General features: G+C 37.3%; 1 protein-coding gene across 17 annotated transcripts in view; it reads right to left on the bottom strand.

The window, feature by feature from the left end:
- The window catches only part of LRCH3 (leucine rich repeats and calponin homology domain containing 3), a 70853-nt gene that overhangs the window by 31272 nt on the left and 19919 nt on the right, over window positions 1-19662 (bottom strand). For all 17 annotated transcript variants that reach the window (XM_049803588.1, XM_049803596.1, XM_049803599.1 and 14 more), the window contains exons 2-8: window positions 10715-10859; window positions 9074-9200; window positions 8218-8323; window positions 7889-8025; window positions 6810-6919; window positions 1873-1966; window positions 875-995 (exon numbers count right to left, since the gene is read on the bottom strand). In XM_049803588.1, coding sequence (XP_049659545.1) covers window positions 875-995; window positions 1873-1966; window positions 6810-6919; window positions 7889-8025; window positions 8218-8323; window positions 9074-9200; window positions 10715-10859 — 840 coding nt within the window. The remainder of the gene's footprint in view (window positions 1-874; window positions 996-1872; window positions 1967-6809; window positions 6920-7888; window positions 8026-8217; window positions 8324-9073; window positions 9201-10714; window positions 10860-19662) is intronic.

Here is a 19662-nt window from a genome sequence, read left to right as displayed (position 1 = left end):
TTAAAAGTAGCTGGGAAGAGTGACACTCAGATAGGGAATATGAATTGTAGCCATTAGGGGAAATGGAAAACGGGGAGCAGCTGAGAAAGAAGAAAAATTAATCAATCAAAGTATATGGGAATGAGATCTAATAATAAGTAGTGCAGAAAAATGGAGAAGAGGGAATGACTGAAAAAACCTAACCTGGAAGAAGGCTAAAATTGGGACATATAAACAAAGAGACAGTGGTAGGTGCAGATTACTGGAAGTTAAAATGGAGAAGGACTACAGAGATCAAGAAACATCGAAAGCGCTATCACCTCTTGAACAAATATGAAGGTGCTACTGTAAGACTGCAGGAAACCAACTGAGAAGGTGCAAAAAAGCAATGTCATTCACAAATACCAGTCCCTCCTAGATGGCTTGCATGTTTGGATTAAAACCCAAGACTGCTGAATGAGGCACTTTTGCTACTCGGAAATACAAAATTCCCTGACAAAATTGCCCATCCTGTTCTGACAGCAGTCAACACAGAGCACTGACAATTTACTACTGCTGTAAATTTTCCCCAGTAGCTTAAGCAGCAAAATTCCATGCACTGAAATTCAATATTCCAAAATACTCTCTGAAGCAGTTGGAGACTTTAACATAGCACATATGCAGAAGCTGACACAATGTTTCCCAAATAATCTTAATTCTGATGCTATTTGATTTTGCCCTGTAACCCCCTTAATACAACAGTCTTTTTACACTATTCACACAACAGTGGTTTTGTATAATTCCACCTAGACCCTTCTCTTTTTTTCATCTTTAGACAACCTAGTATTTATAGCAAATATTCTGGAACTTTAATAATGATGACAATAAATATTGTTAGCCAAAGATCACTATTTACCTCCACCATTAGTTACGACTGTGCTCCCTCGGTTTTCTTGATACTGACTTTCTCTTCGCAGTCTCTGTTCTTTAGTGATCTCTGCTACACGTAAAGGGAGATCTGAGAACTCATCTGTTGGCTTTAGAAAATGAACAGTGAAGTCAAGAAACACTTTTCTTTGGAAACATCATCTAGGAAGCTACTACCTCTTGATTTGACTTTTACTTCAACTGTCCTGTTTTGCTCCTATAAAACTCTAACTTAAAGCAAAATACAGCTACAGTGTATTGTTTTTAAAAAACACGTATTTAAGGTTTCTTCAAAAAACAGCTTGCCTACAGTTTTGTTTGCAATATCTGCAAGTGCTTGAAAACATCCCAGATGGAAACTCCTAGAACCCTCTCAAAAACCAAGCTACGAGTGCAAGCAGGCATATGGAGTATAGCTCACTGAAACATTTTAGGTCTTGGCTGCTGCCTTTTCTAGCTGTCCCAAGAGGAAAGGGAGCTTCTTCCTGGGAAGAAAAATTGACAGTCTCCTTGCTAAGAGATCCCATTTTCCTGCTTCTAAATGGCAAACAGATTTTAACATTTGAAACAAGCTGCAAAGACAGACAACGTAATTTTCACCTGGTTTTCTAAGCTTAATTTTCATGTTCAGATTTATTTTATTGAAACAACTATTCATGAGTAATTGTACTTGACTCAACATTGTAATACGATACTTATAAGCTTTTTTTAAAATGAGGAACTCCATTTTTCCCATCTTTTATGCTCCAGTAAATTAATCTGTCATGCACTGTTTTATACATTCTTCTTATTATTTCCAACTTTGTCTCCATCCCATATAAAATTATGCTTGTTTTTTTCCAATAAAACAACAAATCATTTTGGCTTAAGACAACCTGCACACTAGCGTATACATGTTATCTATTGAATATGCTTCCAGATGTATACTTATTAGTTCTCTTTCCTGTACAATACTGCACTCAACAAAAATAAAGCTGCAACACTTACTTCATTCCCTGACCATCTTTTGTCCCCGCTGTCCACACTATTGAAGCCAGAATCAAGTGCTCCATACGGACGACTGGAATAGAGTTCCTCATGGCTGTCAAACACACAGTTTTAGTTACTTTAATATAAACACCACCAAAAGCTTCTCAGCTATAACAGAACAAAAGCCGAATAAGCTACCAAGCACAGTTGCAGCCTGTTCACAAGCTCAGCATATTAGAAAGCATCATACTGCATTTGCCACACAGAACAAAAAGCACGTGCTTACAACTGCAAACATACTTCAGTCAGCTATCCACCTGCCACTGCCTAGCATTTTAAGAGCTAATCTGATCCAAAGTATATATCCATACTTCAAACATTTCCCAAGCAGAAATTATGATAAAGTAAACTGCGAAGTGGTCTCTTATTTCACTGTTTAACAAGTCAAACTTTCATTTTCTGCTACTTGTGTTTTGGCTGAAAAACACCATCCCACAAACTTTTTCGTAAGCAAGCATAAACCCATGCAAAATTACTAAAAATACAGAATATATTTCTACGCAAAAGTATGCAAAATGTATTACATAACTATCTTCTGTATCATAATTACCTAAGAAACTGTGCAGTAAGCTGGACAACATTTCAAATACTTCATAATATAATAAATATAGAAGTACAGTTTTCACCTACAGAGCCTGACTTTGTCATTGACATGTGTACACAAAGGCATGAGACATGTGCCTAGTGTTACAATACACATGACCAAACAGCCATACAGTTCTTCTCTAAATTTCTGGGCTTAGAAATGACATAATTCAGCAGTACAGCCATCACAGATGTCAAGTCTGGCAACTGCTGCAGATAGCTACAGTAAAGAGACAACGGGACTTGTCTGATCCACTGCAGATGGCATTTCACAATGGCTCAACTGTCCTACTGGCACTCGATGCCCCAGGGAGAACTGCAGCAGTAATTACTACATAATACACAAGGAAGAACGAATTTCAGGAAGCTAATTGCTTCACCCCATCATAACTAAATTGCAGGTCATTTTCTCACTGGTCCTGCTCTCAAGTTGTTGCTCCTTCTGAAATCCCTCTTCCAGGAAATACTTATTTTCAAATCACTCATCATTATTATTATTATTATTAATGCAGCACTGTATGCATGCACCGAACTTTGTGGAACAGCAACAGACTATTATCCTGGGCTATTTGAATTTTCAGACAGACATAAAACAGGAAAACAATAAGAGGAGGGATGGAGGGTTACACATAAGAAACGTTAGGCTATACATCTGTTTCTATGCAGATGTACACCAAAAGACAAGGTCTTGTATCTGCATGGAGTTTTGATTAACTCAAAAGAGTTCCACCTTTATGGCCCTGTATTTAACAGAAAGATCATCTGCATAATAAACCTCTCGAAAGAAAAAAGGGGAAAGAAAAAACATCTCCCTTCTTTTGGGTGGGGAAGAAAAAAGAATGACCATGAAATCGCGCAGTGCAGTTACAGAACTACTAACTTGAATCACTGACAACAGAACCATACTTATGCTAACTGTTCACAGTACTTAAATATTAGACTTAAAACATGGGTCAGAGAAAAGAAAAATTCCATTTTAAATGCATCAATATTTTCAGAATCTCCTGAGAACCCTGTGGTAAGTTGAACAATTACTGCAAATTGAAGAGTATCAAAATGACTATTTGGCTACATCTCAAACATGGGGAAGTATTTTGATACAAATTTTCTTCTTTTAACCTTCCTTTTCAATCAGAGATTTTTAAAAGCTATACATCTAGCACTAAGGTTATCTGGAAGCTCAAAAATTCATAATCACTGTTACCAGGACTCTTCTCCTTTTTAACATGAAAGCTGCTTTCTGTCTCCCCAGTTCTCACATCTAAAAACAACTATTCAATGCTGCACATTTTATATGTATAATAATACAGCAGCCATTCTGAAATCAGTTGAGACTTAAGATTTTTATTCCTCCCTGACTAACAAGCTACAAGTTAGACATTTGGATAAATCAGAGCATTTTGTGGCAACTACAACTCAGCCAGGAAGCTATGGAAGGCTTGAAATCAAAGGATGAGAAGCTAAACGCCTGGTAAGGCCAACAGCCAAAGGAAAGACAATCCTTGCCAACATTTCAAAGACACAGCTCCAAAGCCTACTAAAACATGTATTTTTACCTCTGTGCTGGTTTTGGCTGGGATAGAGTTAATTTTCTTTCTAGTAGCTGGCATGGAGTTATGTTTTGGATTTAGCAGGAGAATAAGGTTGATAACACACTGATGTTTTCAGTTGTTCCTACATAGCTTTTACATAGAGGCAAGGCCTCTTCTGCTTCTCACCCCACCCCACCAGTGAGTAAGCTGGAGGGGCACAAGAAGCTGGGAGGGGACACAGCCAGGACAGCTGACCCCAACTGACCAAAGGGATATTCCATACCCATATGACATCATGCTCAGCATATAAAGCTGCGAGAAGAAGAAGGAAGGGGGGCATGTTCAGAGTTATGGTATTTTGTCTTCCCAAGTAACCATTATGTGTGATGGAGCCCTGCTTTCCTGGAGATGGCTGAACAGCTGCCTGCCAATGGGAAATAGTGAATGAATTCTTTGTTTTGCTTTGCTTGTGTGCGTGGCTTTTGCTTTACCTATGAAACTGTCTTTATCTCAGCCCACGAGTTTTCTCACTTTTACCCTTCTGATTCTCTCTCCCATCCCACTGTGAGGGAGGTGAGGGAGTGGCTGAGTGGTGCTTGGTTGCTGGCTGTGGTTAAACCAGGACAACCTCCTGTAAGAAAGAAGAGTTGCCCAAGTCCCAGAACATTCACTACAGTGGTTCATGCATGAGTACTTCATATTTTAAACCTTTTAACTCCAGACTACACCAGTCTGCCTCAGTGCCAAAAGAATTGCTACACAGCTTCAACAGTTCTGACTCCTCTTCACTCCAGCACCAACCTGAGCTGCTCAGAATTTCAGTGTTTCAAATGAGAGAATGGCTGCAGCAGATCAAAACTTGCTGCAAGATAAAATTCACATTGCCTATGTTCAGAAAAGGACTGAAACATACGAGATTTCACTCTGGTAAGACAGTTTGATATAATTTGACAAGGCTAAAACAAATAACGAGCTACACTAGAACCTCCAAACCACACTTTCTGCCATAATGTTTCAGAGTATCTTGCTTTATTAGCAGTATTAACAACTTTGTTATTAAAAAATGTTTGATCAAGAGTGGACTGACAGCACGACTCAAACTTTCTTAAACTTTAAGAATTTCTGCCTCCCAGTTTCAGATTCTTAACGTCCATGGTATTTTACCCAGCTTATCAGATAAAACATCAATGAAGACTAGGTGTACTGACTGATATCTTACTTCTGTTGGTCACCCTTGAAGATAACAAACATAAAGGTCTTGTGACTTGCCTGGAAATACTAACTATATTGTAGGTGAATGCTTTTATTTCTCTCATCCCAAGTTCCAAAAGAATATAATTTGGGATCCTCTCTTCTACTGGATCATTCTACCATCTTCTAATATTTACTCTGATCCATGGACAGTTCTTCCATGGGTACATGAAGACAGGAGGCATCACCTGCAACACTAAATGCCCTGAACAGCATGGTAACAACAAATAATTCTACCATCAATTTCTATCTCCTCTTGGGGATGGAAATACAGCTAAAAGAAAACCAGCTGAAGCTCATTTCATATGGCTGAATCTGGAAGCAACTCTAGAGAAAGCATCATCAACCAGTTCTCCACTTGTTTTTACATTCATTATTCAAAGCTATGATTAAAATACATTAATTCTTCTCATTTCACAAAAGTAATTAATGAAAACTTCCATAGTAATATACAACTACAGACAATAATAAATCAGTAAGCACACAGCCGACTGATTTTGTTGGAATCTCTCTTTAAAAAACCCACAGCCTACGCTAGAGATAAACAGATCATGACATTTTATCATTTAGAGCCTTTTCAGTAACAGGACAGTATCCTTGGTATTATGCAGAAACCATCTGCAACAGCTTATACTCTAGGAAACTGAGTAACAATCATAAAATGCTCATATGTTGACCTCATCTAGAAAAATAATTTAAGACATTCAGTGCTGATGAGGAATCACTCTGTCAGTCCCTCACGCAAATTCTTCTTCACAAATCTGACTCATGGTAATTTATTGTGAGGCCCTCTGACTTGTGTTTTGTTGCTGCTAAGGCAGCGGTACATCCTTTAGCAACTTACTCCTCCAGACTTTATTACCACCTTCCAAGATGACTGAGGTAATTTTTATATATATTTAGTTTCATACGTCACTGACTCTCTCTCTTCTATATCATGTAACAGAAATAAATCTTAACTCCTGCTTTTCTCTAGACATCTTAATTTAGCAGCTGATATGGCTGACTGTTCCAATATTTGTGTTAGAATGCTAAGCAATAGTGCCAAGTGAAAGCTTGCCAAAAATAAGTTTACTAATGGGGTGGAGATCAGCATTTACACCTGTGGTTTGAGCACAGCAGTTATAAAATTCTGTACAAAAGGTTAAAAATCACAGCAGGGATGTACTTCAGTAAGTATGTGGAAAACATCAAGATCTTATAAACTGAACACACGTTAACAACATGAGAGCACACCCCCTGTACTATGAAGATACCAACACTCTCTTCTTACTGTGTATCATTTCTAACTCTGCCTTTCATATGATATTGCCCAGGTTTTCTTCTGAACTGCTCCTCGCTTCTTACATAGTGGCACCTTGTTAGAACGCACCATGAGGTAACATAAACGGTATTACTGAAAGCCACTTCCATCAATGCACTTACCAAAGAAAAATCCTTGGATCTATTTTTTTTAAAAACTCAGATGACTGACAAAATTTTCCTGAATATCATCAAAACTAGGAACTTGGATTGTGCCAAACTTACCAAGATCCAAATCCCATGGGTCTCCTATCATAATCAGGCAAGTCTGGAGCTATCTTGCATGCTTCTATGTTCAGGTATTTAAATATGTGAATTTTTCCTTTTATACATATCTTAAAAAAGAAAAATAAAAAAAATACATAAGTATAACTTGATAATACATTTTCAAAGTACTCTACAGACATTTAACCTGTAGTTGAGAGTAATAAATGAGCACATTTATGTCAACCAATGAATCTTTTCTTCTTCTGCATTTTAGAAACAGCTATAGTGGAGCATCACGGGATGCCTGTGATAGACAAATGGAAGCTGTCCTCCAACTACATCTGGTCTGCATGCAACTTTGTCAGCTGGATGCTGAAATTTCATCATGCAAACAAGACATAAGCATTTACAAGTACTAGAATTTATACCCTTGGCATCAGAACAGATGCATCCCACCCATGCCCAGCTTTGAACGGCAGTGGCAGACTGCCAAAGCAAGCTCAAATTTAAAGTGAATGAAGCCAGTAACAGCTGTCTTTGCTTTCACAAGGGAAGCAAAACCCTACTGAAACTACAGGCCTTAGCAAGTGCCACTCTTGACTCAGAAGCAGCAGCTCACAGTAGAACCTGTAATACTCAAGGGCTTATATACCCACATTAAAAGTCAAATTAGTCACTAATCATATTGTGGTTTCTAGCTCAAAGGCCATTTTGAGCACTCTGCTGCAAAGTGAACCAGCACACAGCAGAACTGAGGCCTCAGTCAAAATTCTGACATTTGAGTGGCACAAAATCAGTCTTGCCTAACAGAGCTTCCTTTCTCTCACACTGAAAGCAGAAATGTTCAGCTAACATTAGTACAATGCTAACAGTGGAATTCTTAGTAATATCCCATAGGTGAGACTACTAATACAGTAAAGTAAGAGAAGAAAAAGGAATTTTTCAAGCTGTGCTGTATATTTAACACTTTTAGAAAATAAAATTTATTGAAAGTCCTCTTGTTCTTAAATAAAGTTTGTAATATAATCCTTCAGCTTTTAACTTCGTTCTGCCCTTTTTAGTTCAACTATTCACCTGAATTCCTAGCTGCAGTTTACCTGTGCAGGGGGTGACTGGAGAGGGTTGTTCTCCAACATGATGGTCTGCAGATGTCTGAGGTTCCTATAACAAACTGGTATTGTTGTTATTTTATTGCAGGAGAAATCTAATCGAATCAGAGGCAACTCAGCAAGCTCTACAGAGATAGAAAACAAACATACAATCCAGCAGATTAAAAAGGTATAAAAAAAAAAAGCAAGAGTATAAAAATATGTGTTTTACAGAATAACTAAGTATGTTGCTTCTAGTTCTCAGGAGAAGAAAAAGCTATTGAAAATAAAGAAGTGCTTGAAGTTTCTGCTATTATAACTGACGGCCTTTATCTCACCTTCAGGTAAACGCACCAAATTATTTCTTCTGACATTTAGGTCCCTCAAGGATTCCAAATTGCCAATCTGTGGAGGTATTGTCTGTATTTCATTACAGCTCACATCCTACAAAGCAAGAGTAAAGAATGAGTTACCACTGACTGGTAAGCCTCTGTTAACTAAAATATGTAGCACTTTACTTAGGGACTGAAAAAGACAACTATTTACATAACACCTCAGATCCTTATATTCATTAAATCTCATTGCTGATGTGAAGCATTCTCATTTTAAATACATGGGGAAATAAAAGCTTTAAAAGATTAACTTGAAATAAACTTCTTTGTCTGAATGTTTATCTCATTCTAGTTATTCCATATTATTTGAGACAGCACAACTTGCTACGTATAAGTTTTTTGTAGAAACAAATGCACCAAGAGCTCTAATTCCATCCAGCATTCCTTTCAAAAATAGGGAAGACTCTTAAATTGACACAGATCATTTGCTCTTCAGTGCAAAGCATCTTTCCCTCATATAATTTTTTTTTACAATCTCAGAGAATTTCAAACTCTTTTCTAACACCTCTATACAAAGTCAAAAACAGTTGGAGATACTATGGCAGATAGAAATCTTCCTTAGGCTAAGAGCAGATTTAAGTAACTTGCCATTGCATACAAGTGACTGGTTTACAATCACAAAGTTCTCAGCAGAATGAGAAACCAGATGTCTTGCACATGCTCAGATAACATCCTAATTACGGCATTATTTTCATCAGTTTAAAAAATGGTTATTTCTCCTGAAGCACCTCTGAACCTATTAAACACATCAATTAAAAATTAAAGACTGAATAGTAATAGTTAAAAGTAACTGTATACTTACAAGCTCTGTCAGCTGTCTGAGCTGTCCAATTTCTTCAGGTATTGAAACCAACTTATTATTACTTGCTATCAAAACTTTTAGTGGTAGACTGCAGAGGTGCACTGGCAATGTTGAAAGCTGGTTTCGACTTTTTGGACAGAAAGAAAACAAAATCATCAGAACTAATGAGAAATGACCTCACATTTTAATGCAATGAAAGACACATACAAAGAGCACACTTCATTTGGATGATCAACTCTGTTTTTATATAATTACTGCAAAAGTAGTTCCATGAAGTTGTTCTTCATTACTCGCTCTATCTAGTTTTGTGTGAAGAAAGTCTGAATATCAAGTACCAAGACTGATCAGATGCTTTTGAACTCAGAGCTGGGGATTATGACATTTTCATGCCCTTTCAGGTGCTTCTGGTAACTGGTCACCCTCTGTCACATGTTTGAACATACAAGTGCAAAAGCCTTTCTGATAGGTAGCATTGCAGGTCAGCACATACGAAATGCCACAGAAAAAGCCATTACTTACTGAATATTTAAAGTATACTTCTAATTGAGTAAGTCATGTGGATCAAGCATCTTGATATGATGGATTTCCCTATTCCAAAACCCAGTCTCGGACATTTCATAATAAACTACAATTAAAGCAAATATGAGGTCATATGACTGGACCGTAACCTCAGACTAGAATCAGGCAGGACAAGAATGGATTGTAAAAGAGAAAGATTCCCTTTAAAAATAAAACATAGCAAGGAGCGGTGACTGGATGATTAGAAAGAAAGTTATTAGGATCTTAAATCAGGCTTTGATCAGATGTTGACATTTAGCAAAGTATGCTACTGTATTTTTTCATGCTTAAACCCCAGATTTCCCTGCTATTAAAGCAATAAAAAAAAAAGTTCTAAGCAGTAGATGAACCAACAGCAGCTTTTGAAAGAATAATAATTGGACTGCACCTACTAGACATCATAGCAATAGGAAACCCATACCTGATTCATATCCTATTCCTACAATTCTCACCATCAATAAAAAAAATAAAATAAAGAAACATAAGCATACTAAATTGGCAAAAGTGTAACACCAGAAGGAAATAGCCTGAAGTTTTTCTTGATTGATATCACTGCCAATTTGTGACGAGGAACTTTCTAAACCTCTTAAAAGATCTTCTACAAATGGAGGATGCTGTACACAGTTGAATTTCATCAACAGGCTAAGTTGCGCAATCAGCTTTTAGTGCTGGCAGAGAAGTGTTAATGCCCAAGAAAGATCTTTAAAAGCCACCAGTACAGTGAAGGCAAAGGAAAATTGCATAAGCCTTATTCAGCTGCTGAGAGCTGAATTGTAAAGACTATCCAAAAGCTTTATCATCTCTTTTCAGCCTGTATTTCACATGAAAACTACTGGAATTTATCTTGGAAGTCTAAGTTGGAATTAGCTTTCTTCTTCATACCCCACTTCTACAAGCTGCTGCTTAATCCCCACGTTCCCTGATCCACCTAAGTGGGTAAGACTGGTTCAGGTTGCTTTGATTCAGTAACATTCAATATAACAACATGATTGTTACATACCATGTTAGCATTACTTACAGATGCATCAAAATTTATAAACCTAGACTACTGATGCTAAAACAAATTTCTAAGACAATTGTTACCTGATATTTAGAAATGTTAAAGACTGTAAGTTCAAAACAGCCTCTGGGATATATCGAATGCAGTTCTGGTACAAGTTAAGACTCTCAAGGGAGACAAAGTGACATGCTTCTGCTGGAAGCTCTGACAGTCTGTTCCGTGACAAATCTGAAAGGATGGGAAAAAATGAAACATTCAGTAAACCAATCTGAAAACTTCATGAGGACAAGTATTTTCTGTATATTCGCCATTACAGTGGGAACAGTTGGACACGAATCAGTTGTGCTAACCTGCCTGCAAAAGTTTCAGGATTACGAAGTGACTCACTTCACACATTAAATAAATCCAAGATCTTTTAAAATCTTACAGCCACAATGAGAAAAAGAGAGCCAGATGCAACACTCCTTTCATAGTCACACTTTCATATCCCAAACTGCCTTATGCTTAGAGGAAGCCAGTTTAAGATCCTGAAAGCCCAGCTTCAAAAATCTGTTCCAGGACCATCTTTAGATTATGGAGTTGGTAGCGGGTGGGCAGTGCTGTAATGAAAACAATTAGAAAGTACTTTTCTCTCAGCCCCCTTCTAAGGTACTCTCTGCTACATGGAAATCTCAGCTTCAAATTTCTGGTCCAAAATATATACTTTATATATAGATACATGCATATTTAAAGGTAACAGTTCCAACAGGGGAAACATGAAGCACACCTTAAACAAGACTTCTATACTCTAGCCAAAGTATTTCCTCCTTCAGAGACACCAGTTCAAGCCTGTAATCTCAACCAGGCAATGGAAGGATTTTCAATAAAGGGTCTTCCCAGCTGCAGAGAAATGTTCTGCTTTCTGCTACCAGTAAGGTATACTGTTTCTTTATGATCATACATTCCTTGCTTGGCAAGAGACAACAGTTTAACCAAAACTCCTACCAAATGTTTGTATTTGAAGAATCAATATTTTTCCTTAGCCAGTTCCAATTACCAGTCTATAGGTATAAAATATCCGTCAGTATTACTCTCCTTCAAGAGTAAAAGCTCCATTGTGATAACAATGCAGTTGCAAAGGGTTCTTTTTTCTTTAAAGATCAAGGCAACCTCTTGCTTATAAATGCCAAAGACAGTTCTCACAAACACACACTAACAATTCCTGCTTCTTAACACACCCAGCTCTTAATTCTGACAGAAGTTATGCTCACATCAAGAGCACTTTGTGTCAGCAGGGAGTTCCTACAGAGATACTGCCTGTTTAATAAACTGACGCTTCACCTTTATATTTTTAAGGGAGGGCAGACATTCATTGTAAAAACCCATCTAACCCGAAGCAATGTCATGAATGATTGAAAAAAGATATCCAAATTAATTGCTATTTTCTTTATTTGTTTTGAATTTCAGTTTCTCCTCACCAGCATAAAAGGATAAAAGCTCCCACCCCAAAACACATACAATAAACTGACGTAGTAATTTCTGTATCTTTATTCCCCAAAGGAACCATCCAATACAGATTACTTTTTAAAGACTGCAAATGCAGATAGGTCTTGTGTCTCTTGACATTATTTTTTCTTTTAAAAGGGAAGCTTTTCCAGAGTAAAAAAGCCTTCCTCAGAGATATCCTGCCTACCATTGTTCCAATGTATGCTGTTCTGCATTGCCCAAGGAAAAGAGGTCACTTCAAGTGCAGCTGGAACTGACTCTAGGTCTACCTCAATGCTTAGAGCAAGCCATGAGCTACTACTCGTAAATAACCAGTAATTAAAAATCTCAGTAGAAAGAATTACTATGAAAAACTCTGTAGAGAAAAACCTCCAGATGTAGTTCAATGTACAAGTGGGAAGAAACTGCATTATCTAACCTATAGGTACGACTGAAGCTAACTATAGCAGAGGCTATGACGGATATAAAGTTAAGCAGATGTTGCAGGGTGCACACAGATAAGAAAACATGAAAATCATGGAAACTTCTAATCCACTGAAACAAAAAGGTAACGGGAAACATAACATAACTCCTCTGTTCAGCAATAAGTATTTAAAAAAAAAATTTAAAAAAATAAAAATAAAAAAACCCACACAACATGCTTCTTTCCAGCTTGTATCAGGCTAAAACATGACCTCAGCTTAAACTTGTCCAAACTTGATTTTGAAAAAACAGCACTTTTAAATGAACGTTTCCGACCAGCTGTAATAGTGGGAGCTAAAACTACAAAATAATAGAAGTCGTCAGCATTAAGTCTGAATGGCATATCTAGAATTGTTTAATTGCCTTATGACAGAAAACAGAGATCTCTGCCCCCCTTTTCTATTTTTTGAGACCTTTTTTTCACCCGTTTTTCTTTTCTTCTGAGAGTGAAGAAAAACTTTCACTTACAGATTGCTAAAGACAGCTTCCATAAACATCCTAATCTTACCATATGCTAATCCAGATAAAACATCAGATAATTGTGTTAAATGCAAAGAAAGACCACTGTGATGGATCCTGCTTCCTGTTACTGCCAAACCCAAAGTTTTCTTACCGCTGTTGCTCATCCCAAGCCCTTTGTATTGTCAGAATTTGTGGGAAACTGTGATCGGCATTTAATACAACGGCTTTTCTGATCACCTCACCACACAGCCCCACAAACCCTGTGCCAGCACTGGGGAAAAACAATGGTGCAGGCAGCAGAGTCCCTTGTTCTGGTGGTAGGAATTACTTATTCTGATTTAAAACACTTGCCGAACTCCAGTGTAAGTGGAAACAGCAAATGAATCAACACTGATCAGAACCTTGTTAAGAATCTGTGGATAGTAAAGGAGTCAAAGTAATTGTGTATATCCTGCAGGGACACAGCATACATTTTCAAGGGAATTTATGCAATGGACACTTAAGTTGCACAAGTCATCTCCCATAATACACTAGTCTGTCCTAGGGTTTCTTCTGCTTTACTTCCATAATTTAATTCTCATTAATGTTTTAGTGAAAAATGCCAGCAAACTCCAACCCTCTCCTCCTCCAAGATGTAGAGCTGCGGTAGATGTAAAGCAAAGTAATAGTCCTAAAACCATGCAACAATGCGATGTCCAAAATTGCAACATTCCCAATGGGATCTCTTCTGTGCCAACATTGTTGTAAACTGTAACAGGAGAAGAGCGGTTTCCAAACAAACATACTGTCCCAACACAAATAAAAATTATGTATCCTGAAAAATTTCTAGTAAGTGCAGCCAATCATAGTATTTGTAATCCCTGGAATTATCTGTGATACATACAACTTGCCTTAAGGTTGCACAGTACAGTTGTATGTTACCATGTAAGAAAGGGAGAAGAATGCAAATTATTTCAGAGATGACAGGAAACAAGCAATAGTAATTCAGAAAAAATACTTAGCTCCCACATTGACTTGATGTTTAAACATCTATTTATTTTAAAGAATTATTACAACATTGGTTGTAATAAAAAAACCCCACACATAAGGTGTGTCTTTCTTAGGGACCCTGGAGGATGGAACTGAATTCCACCCCTCACAATATACTAACCTCCTTCAGCACACAGCTTTATCCCTCCTTCACACAGCTGTGCTGGCAAAGTCTGTTTTCATACTACCCATTTTAACAAAGAAATAGGCTTCCCAAGTAATGAGCCATATTTTCTGGCAGAAGAGTTGCAAAGAAAAAGTTTCTTTCAACTCTGTTTCGGAAAGGGTTTAATAACTAACATGAGAATTCCCAATTGCTTTTTGTTTCACTTTCTTACCAAACAAACCTAGTGTTTACATGTTGTGCAGACCATAAGGCATGAACTAGTCAAAAAGTTCATATATTCTGAACTATGATTTCGTTTTTCTAAAAAAATAACTCCCTGCAAAATAACATTAGGTATAAAGAAATGAAAATACACTTTTTTAAACAACAGAAGGAGCTCATAGCATGATAGAAAAGAGACACCAAAGCTGGTTAGCAGCAACGACTAAGTTTTTCCACACTTCCCTCAATCTATAGTGATTTTTAAAACTTGGCATTTCTGTTCAGCAATAGAAATTCAGTGGAAAGCAGATTAAATCAGAGCTGAATTTGGATGGTGCAGTATAGTCTCTTAAATCATTCAAAATTGGTCTAATCGATTACAAGTTTGGTTAATAAGTTTGCAGCATTTTTACTCATGATGGCCATGAGAATGCTTATACACAGCATCCATGTTTTCATGTGCTCAAATGGGGACCTAAGAGGAAGGGTCTGCCAGGACCATAAAAAAAAAAGCAAGTGCTAGAAAAAAAAGACTAAGCTATAGTGTAGAAAAAGAATACCTCGAGAATTAGACAGAAGCAACACATGATAAAATACAGTGTGAATTCTGAATCTGCAAATGAAGAACTGCTTTTGGTTATTTGCAATCCCTGCCTTGCCCCACTGCAAATATCCAACAAGTATTTAAATTTCCCAAAGTCCAGAACACAGCATGCCTAAGACTCAGCGACATTTTTTTATTGTGGCCAATTTCTTTGGAACTCTCCCTACTCCACAAGTGAACCTTAAATAGAACCAGAAATGGGGCAGAGAGTACAGAAGTCATTGTATGAAACAATTCAACAACTCCATCCTCTTCCCCCCTTTCTTCCTAAAAATCTAAAGGAGATGAACAGCTCTAACAAAACCAGGAGTGAAGAAAAAAGCACTTCAGTGTTTGGTTATATGTTTACATATATGTTACCCTGCAGTACAGCAGTAGCTGGTGCTTTTCCAAAAGAAAAAGTGGGAGTGAGGTAAAGGAACAAAACCTAAGGTATTTTATTGAAAATATCTTGTCAGTTAAGACTTGTTTTAGTGATATTCTTCTGCTACTGTATGCATGAAATAACTTTTCAACAAGAACCAGAAAATAAAAAGGTGTTACAGTACGAATTATTGTGCAGAAAAAATGACAGAATGTTGTAGTGAGATATTATTTAAACTTTCATATTTTTTTACATATATTATAGCATGAATTATGAAGCAACTCATAACTATCAAATCAAGCAAGGAGTAATCATCGCGATGCAGATTGTTTGCTTTAATATGTATGTGCACATCCTTGGTGCTTGACATACCATAAACTGCAAAGAGCAAACGACTAATTGCACCCCCAAAAGCACAAACACGAATTTCACTACGAATAAGCATATGAGTGAAATATGGCTATTACAATTTGAACTAAGATTGACTTTCTTGTGTTCACATTTCACAGGTTAAAATTACTGTTACCAGAAATCTGCTTTAAAAAAAGGCTCTCCTAGCCTGCTAAAAATGGATGTGTTTCCTTGAAGGCGAGATCATGTGGAATTTTGGCAAAGGGGAAGCATTCTTTGGAACTAAGCTCTTTGTGAAAGATAAAAAAGCGAATGGTATAAATAAAAAATGACATCTCAGAGCAGAGTCAGATCACTGACCTCTTCCATCTTAATTGGGATTCTGTTCAGAAAGCCAGCAAATCCAATGTTAAATGTGACTAGAGAATACACTACGTTCAAAATTGCATCATTTGGCATTAAATGTAAACTCTTCCTGCTCAAAGAAGAATGTTCCTCTAACATCAAACATTAGCACGGCTGTGTTCACACATCTTTGACTTAAGCTGTAACACACATTTTGTCTCCAAAGGAAAATCACTGATGCATAAAGATGCACTGTTTAAGGTACCGGGTACTTTAACCCACTACAACACACCCATACATCTATAAAGAGAGGGAGCTGCAGCTCAACTGTTGCTGGCACTCAAACTAGCTGGGCGGTGGTGAATTCCAATTCATCACGAGATGCTAATATGATCAGTCCATTAATCCTGTTGTGATGGGGATATGGCTTCTGCTCTTGTTCCAATTAACTATGACAATGAAGGCCAGTTCTAGGCCTGGGCTGTGATACAAAATTTTGTTGATAATAAAATCTGCCTTTTGTCACCACAGATCTGTATGTATTCCCCACACTTTTAATTTTTTTTTTAATGTAAACGAGCAAAGCCTAGATTTTTGGCGTCTATTCAAAACCAAATGTCAGCAACTACCGTAACACCCACTGGCAAAACGCTAATGTAAGAGAGATTGTGACATTATGTCAGCAGCTGTAAACTGTGGGCTCCCACCCATGATGTATCATGTCTTCTATAATAACCCAGTTGCAGCTGTGTGACATCAGCCATGAATGTGCTGCAGTGATGCAACAACACTGGTATCTGTGAATTGATTTGAATCCTGATGGTGACACTGGCTGCTATATACTGCCCTCAACTAGGATGACTTCATTTGAAGGGCAAGAAAATGTTCTGTTTTCCCTAAAACTATGAAGCATGCGTTGTAACTTAAAAGCACATTCACAGTTTCCCTTTTATAACAGACAAATCTAAGATACATTAGCTTGCAGCTTACAGACAAGAATACATTTTCATATAAATAATTAGATAAGCCAATCAATGACCAGGAGGCTGACAGCCAGTGTAGTGATAGAAAGCAAAAGGTAGGATGAACTGCTATACGAGGACAAAGTACAGCTGTTCGAGAAGAAATACATTCAAAACCTGAAACTGTGTAAACAGACTTTTTTTTGTTTCCCACATACACAACTTAAAGACCAGAAGCAAACTCCACAGTCTCACAACGATAACTAACAACAAAACCGCAATTACACTGAAGAATATCCTTGAAGGAGTTGATGTAATCTCACAGATACAGAAAGCAGCTCACCTGAACAACTCATTTACAACTACTGCTCCAGAAGAGCCGGGCTGCTCCCTGGAAATTAACTGCTTAGGTTACAGGCATCTTCCAGATAATGTCACTAAACAGATCTTTTGAGGAACTTGATGCCATTTGATTGCTCAGTTATGACATTTAGAATCAACTCTGTTAGAACAACTACTCACTTTTCCAAATGCATTTGAAGCACATTGTTATATAAACACTAACTCCGCTTTTTGTTTGTCATTCATTCTGTTAGCCAAATAAATTCATGCATATTCATCCTGGTTTTATCAATTGATTTGTTTCACCTCCCAAACATTTCAGAACTTGAAATGAAAATCTGAGAAGAGCAATGCTTGTGATCCTACTGATTTTTAGGAAACATTCCCATAAAGCTACTAAAAGAAAATGAATAAGATGAAACCATAGCACTAAGCAGATGAGCTACTGGTATTATTTTACTGACTTTTCTAGCACAAGAAAACCAGAAATCATCATAAAAGAATACCTCTGTGACATAATTCTGATGTTGTTGGTCTCTGTACTCAGTACCTGGGAATGTTTTCCTTTCTAAGCACTGAAAATGTTGCCATCCTTGGAGCTTCATTTCACACCTGGAAGTTTTTCTGACACAGGAGGGGTGATTTTACCTCTTCCTATCTGCTGTGATGTAACACTGCCACTTTTGTCATACCCTAATTTAAAACAAACCTCAGAAATGTCACCTCCTGACTCACCTTCTACCTGCCAGTCCTGTTAAACCTGATCTTTTCTGAACTATTCTCCCATGTATCTAAGATACACTTCTTATAAAACTATTAAGTTAAGGTGAAAGAAGGTGGCATTTACTGAATCAAAATAAGGCTGTTCCTTCCTTGTTTTACCTAGGTAACGCACACTGCCAATGCGATAGCACCACTGCCCAAGCTGGAATACCTAAGTAACAGTCATAATGAAGACTGTTTTCACCCACATTATTTTTGTAGCCCTGTAATGAAATACATCCCCTAATTCCTAGTTTCAATTTCCAGTATTTCATGAAGGAAAATTAGATTCAGATCTGTCCTTGATACGCTTACCACATTTCAGTTCTCAGCAGATCCATTCTTGACATGTACAATCACATTCCTACTTAGCAGCAGTACTAGCAGCACTAAACTGTGTTTTAACCATTTCCATGGACTAACATTTTGTAACCAAGAATCTCCAACCTGCTGTTTTTTGCAACATGAACAGGCTATGACTTCTGCAGTTACAGAAAACGAGGCAAAGGTTAGTGGTTTCTTCCAAATGTCAATTTGGCAGTGCTACACCTGGAACACAGAGGTGCTTACCACCAAAGCCTACCTCACCAACCTGAGAATATACTGCATAACATGCAAAACAAATCGAAAGATTACACTTCCCACTGAAATCAGCCCTCTAGATTTCCTGTCTTGTTTGCTAAAGAAAAGGTTTGTAGCATGCTTTTAACCAAAGCTGCTTAGCACTGTCCTTTATAAAACCTGTTTCAAATCATTGCCAAATCATTGTCAAGTTTCAGATGTGTGGATCAAAGTTTCACATACACTATTTCCTCTGGCTACACTTTTATTTTGGAAGATTCAAATAACAAATCTTCTTGCCAAAGGTTTTAAAAAACAAGAAAACCCCTCACTTCTCTGAAGAGCTCTCACAAATCCCTCACTTGAATCAATTTCAGTGAGCAAGAACTATGGCCAAAGCATTTACCTTCTCCTTCAACACCCAGGTTACCAAATGAAACCTGGCTAGTTTTTTTTGTTTGGTTGGTTTTTGTTTGGTTGTTTTTTTTTTTTTTTAAACTCAGGAGCATCTTAAGAACAGTCACACAAGGGAGTTTTGCGGAATCTGGCTTCCAAATTACTTGACCTACACTAGTTGTTTTTAGCAGTAAATTGTCCCTTCAACTCTTGTCCATTAAAACACATTGCATAAAACCAATAAATAAAGTGCAACTCTCTTATCAAGCCTAGCCTCTGCAACATTCACCGTTCCCTGTTAAGACTAGAAAAATCTATGTACGAAGATCTGTAAGAACTTTAATTACACTAAATAAGAAAACTCAGTCATATGTGGGATCAAAGAGAAAAACAGAAGATTCTAAGTACCAACTCCCATTCTCCCTCCCTTTTTTCTCTCCACATGATTTTAATGCATATTTGCTGTATGTAGTTTAGTTTTCTCTTTTACACATGAATAAAAACCTCACAGGTGTCACCATAAAAAAAACTTACTAAACACAAACGAGTATTTTACAGTCCTGCACTCAATGTCAGCT

This window comes from Accipiter gentilis, chromosome 6, assembly GCF_929443795.1.
Source record: "Accipiter gentilis chromosome 6, bAccGen1.1, whole genome shotgun sequence".
In the NCBI taxonomy this organism is placed as follows: Eukaryota; Metazoa; Chordata; class Aves; order Accipitriformes; family Accipitridae; genus Astur; species Astur gentilis.
This window is presented reverse-complemented; position numbering and strand designations above follow the sequence as displayed.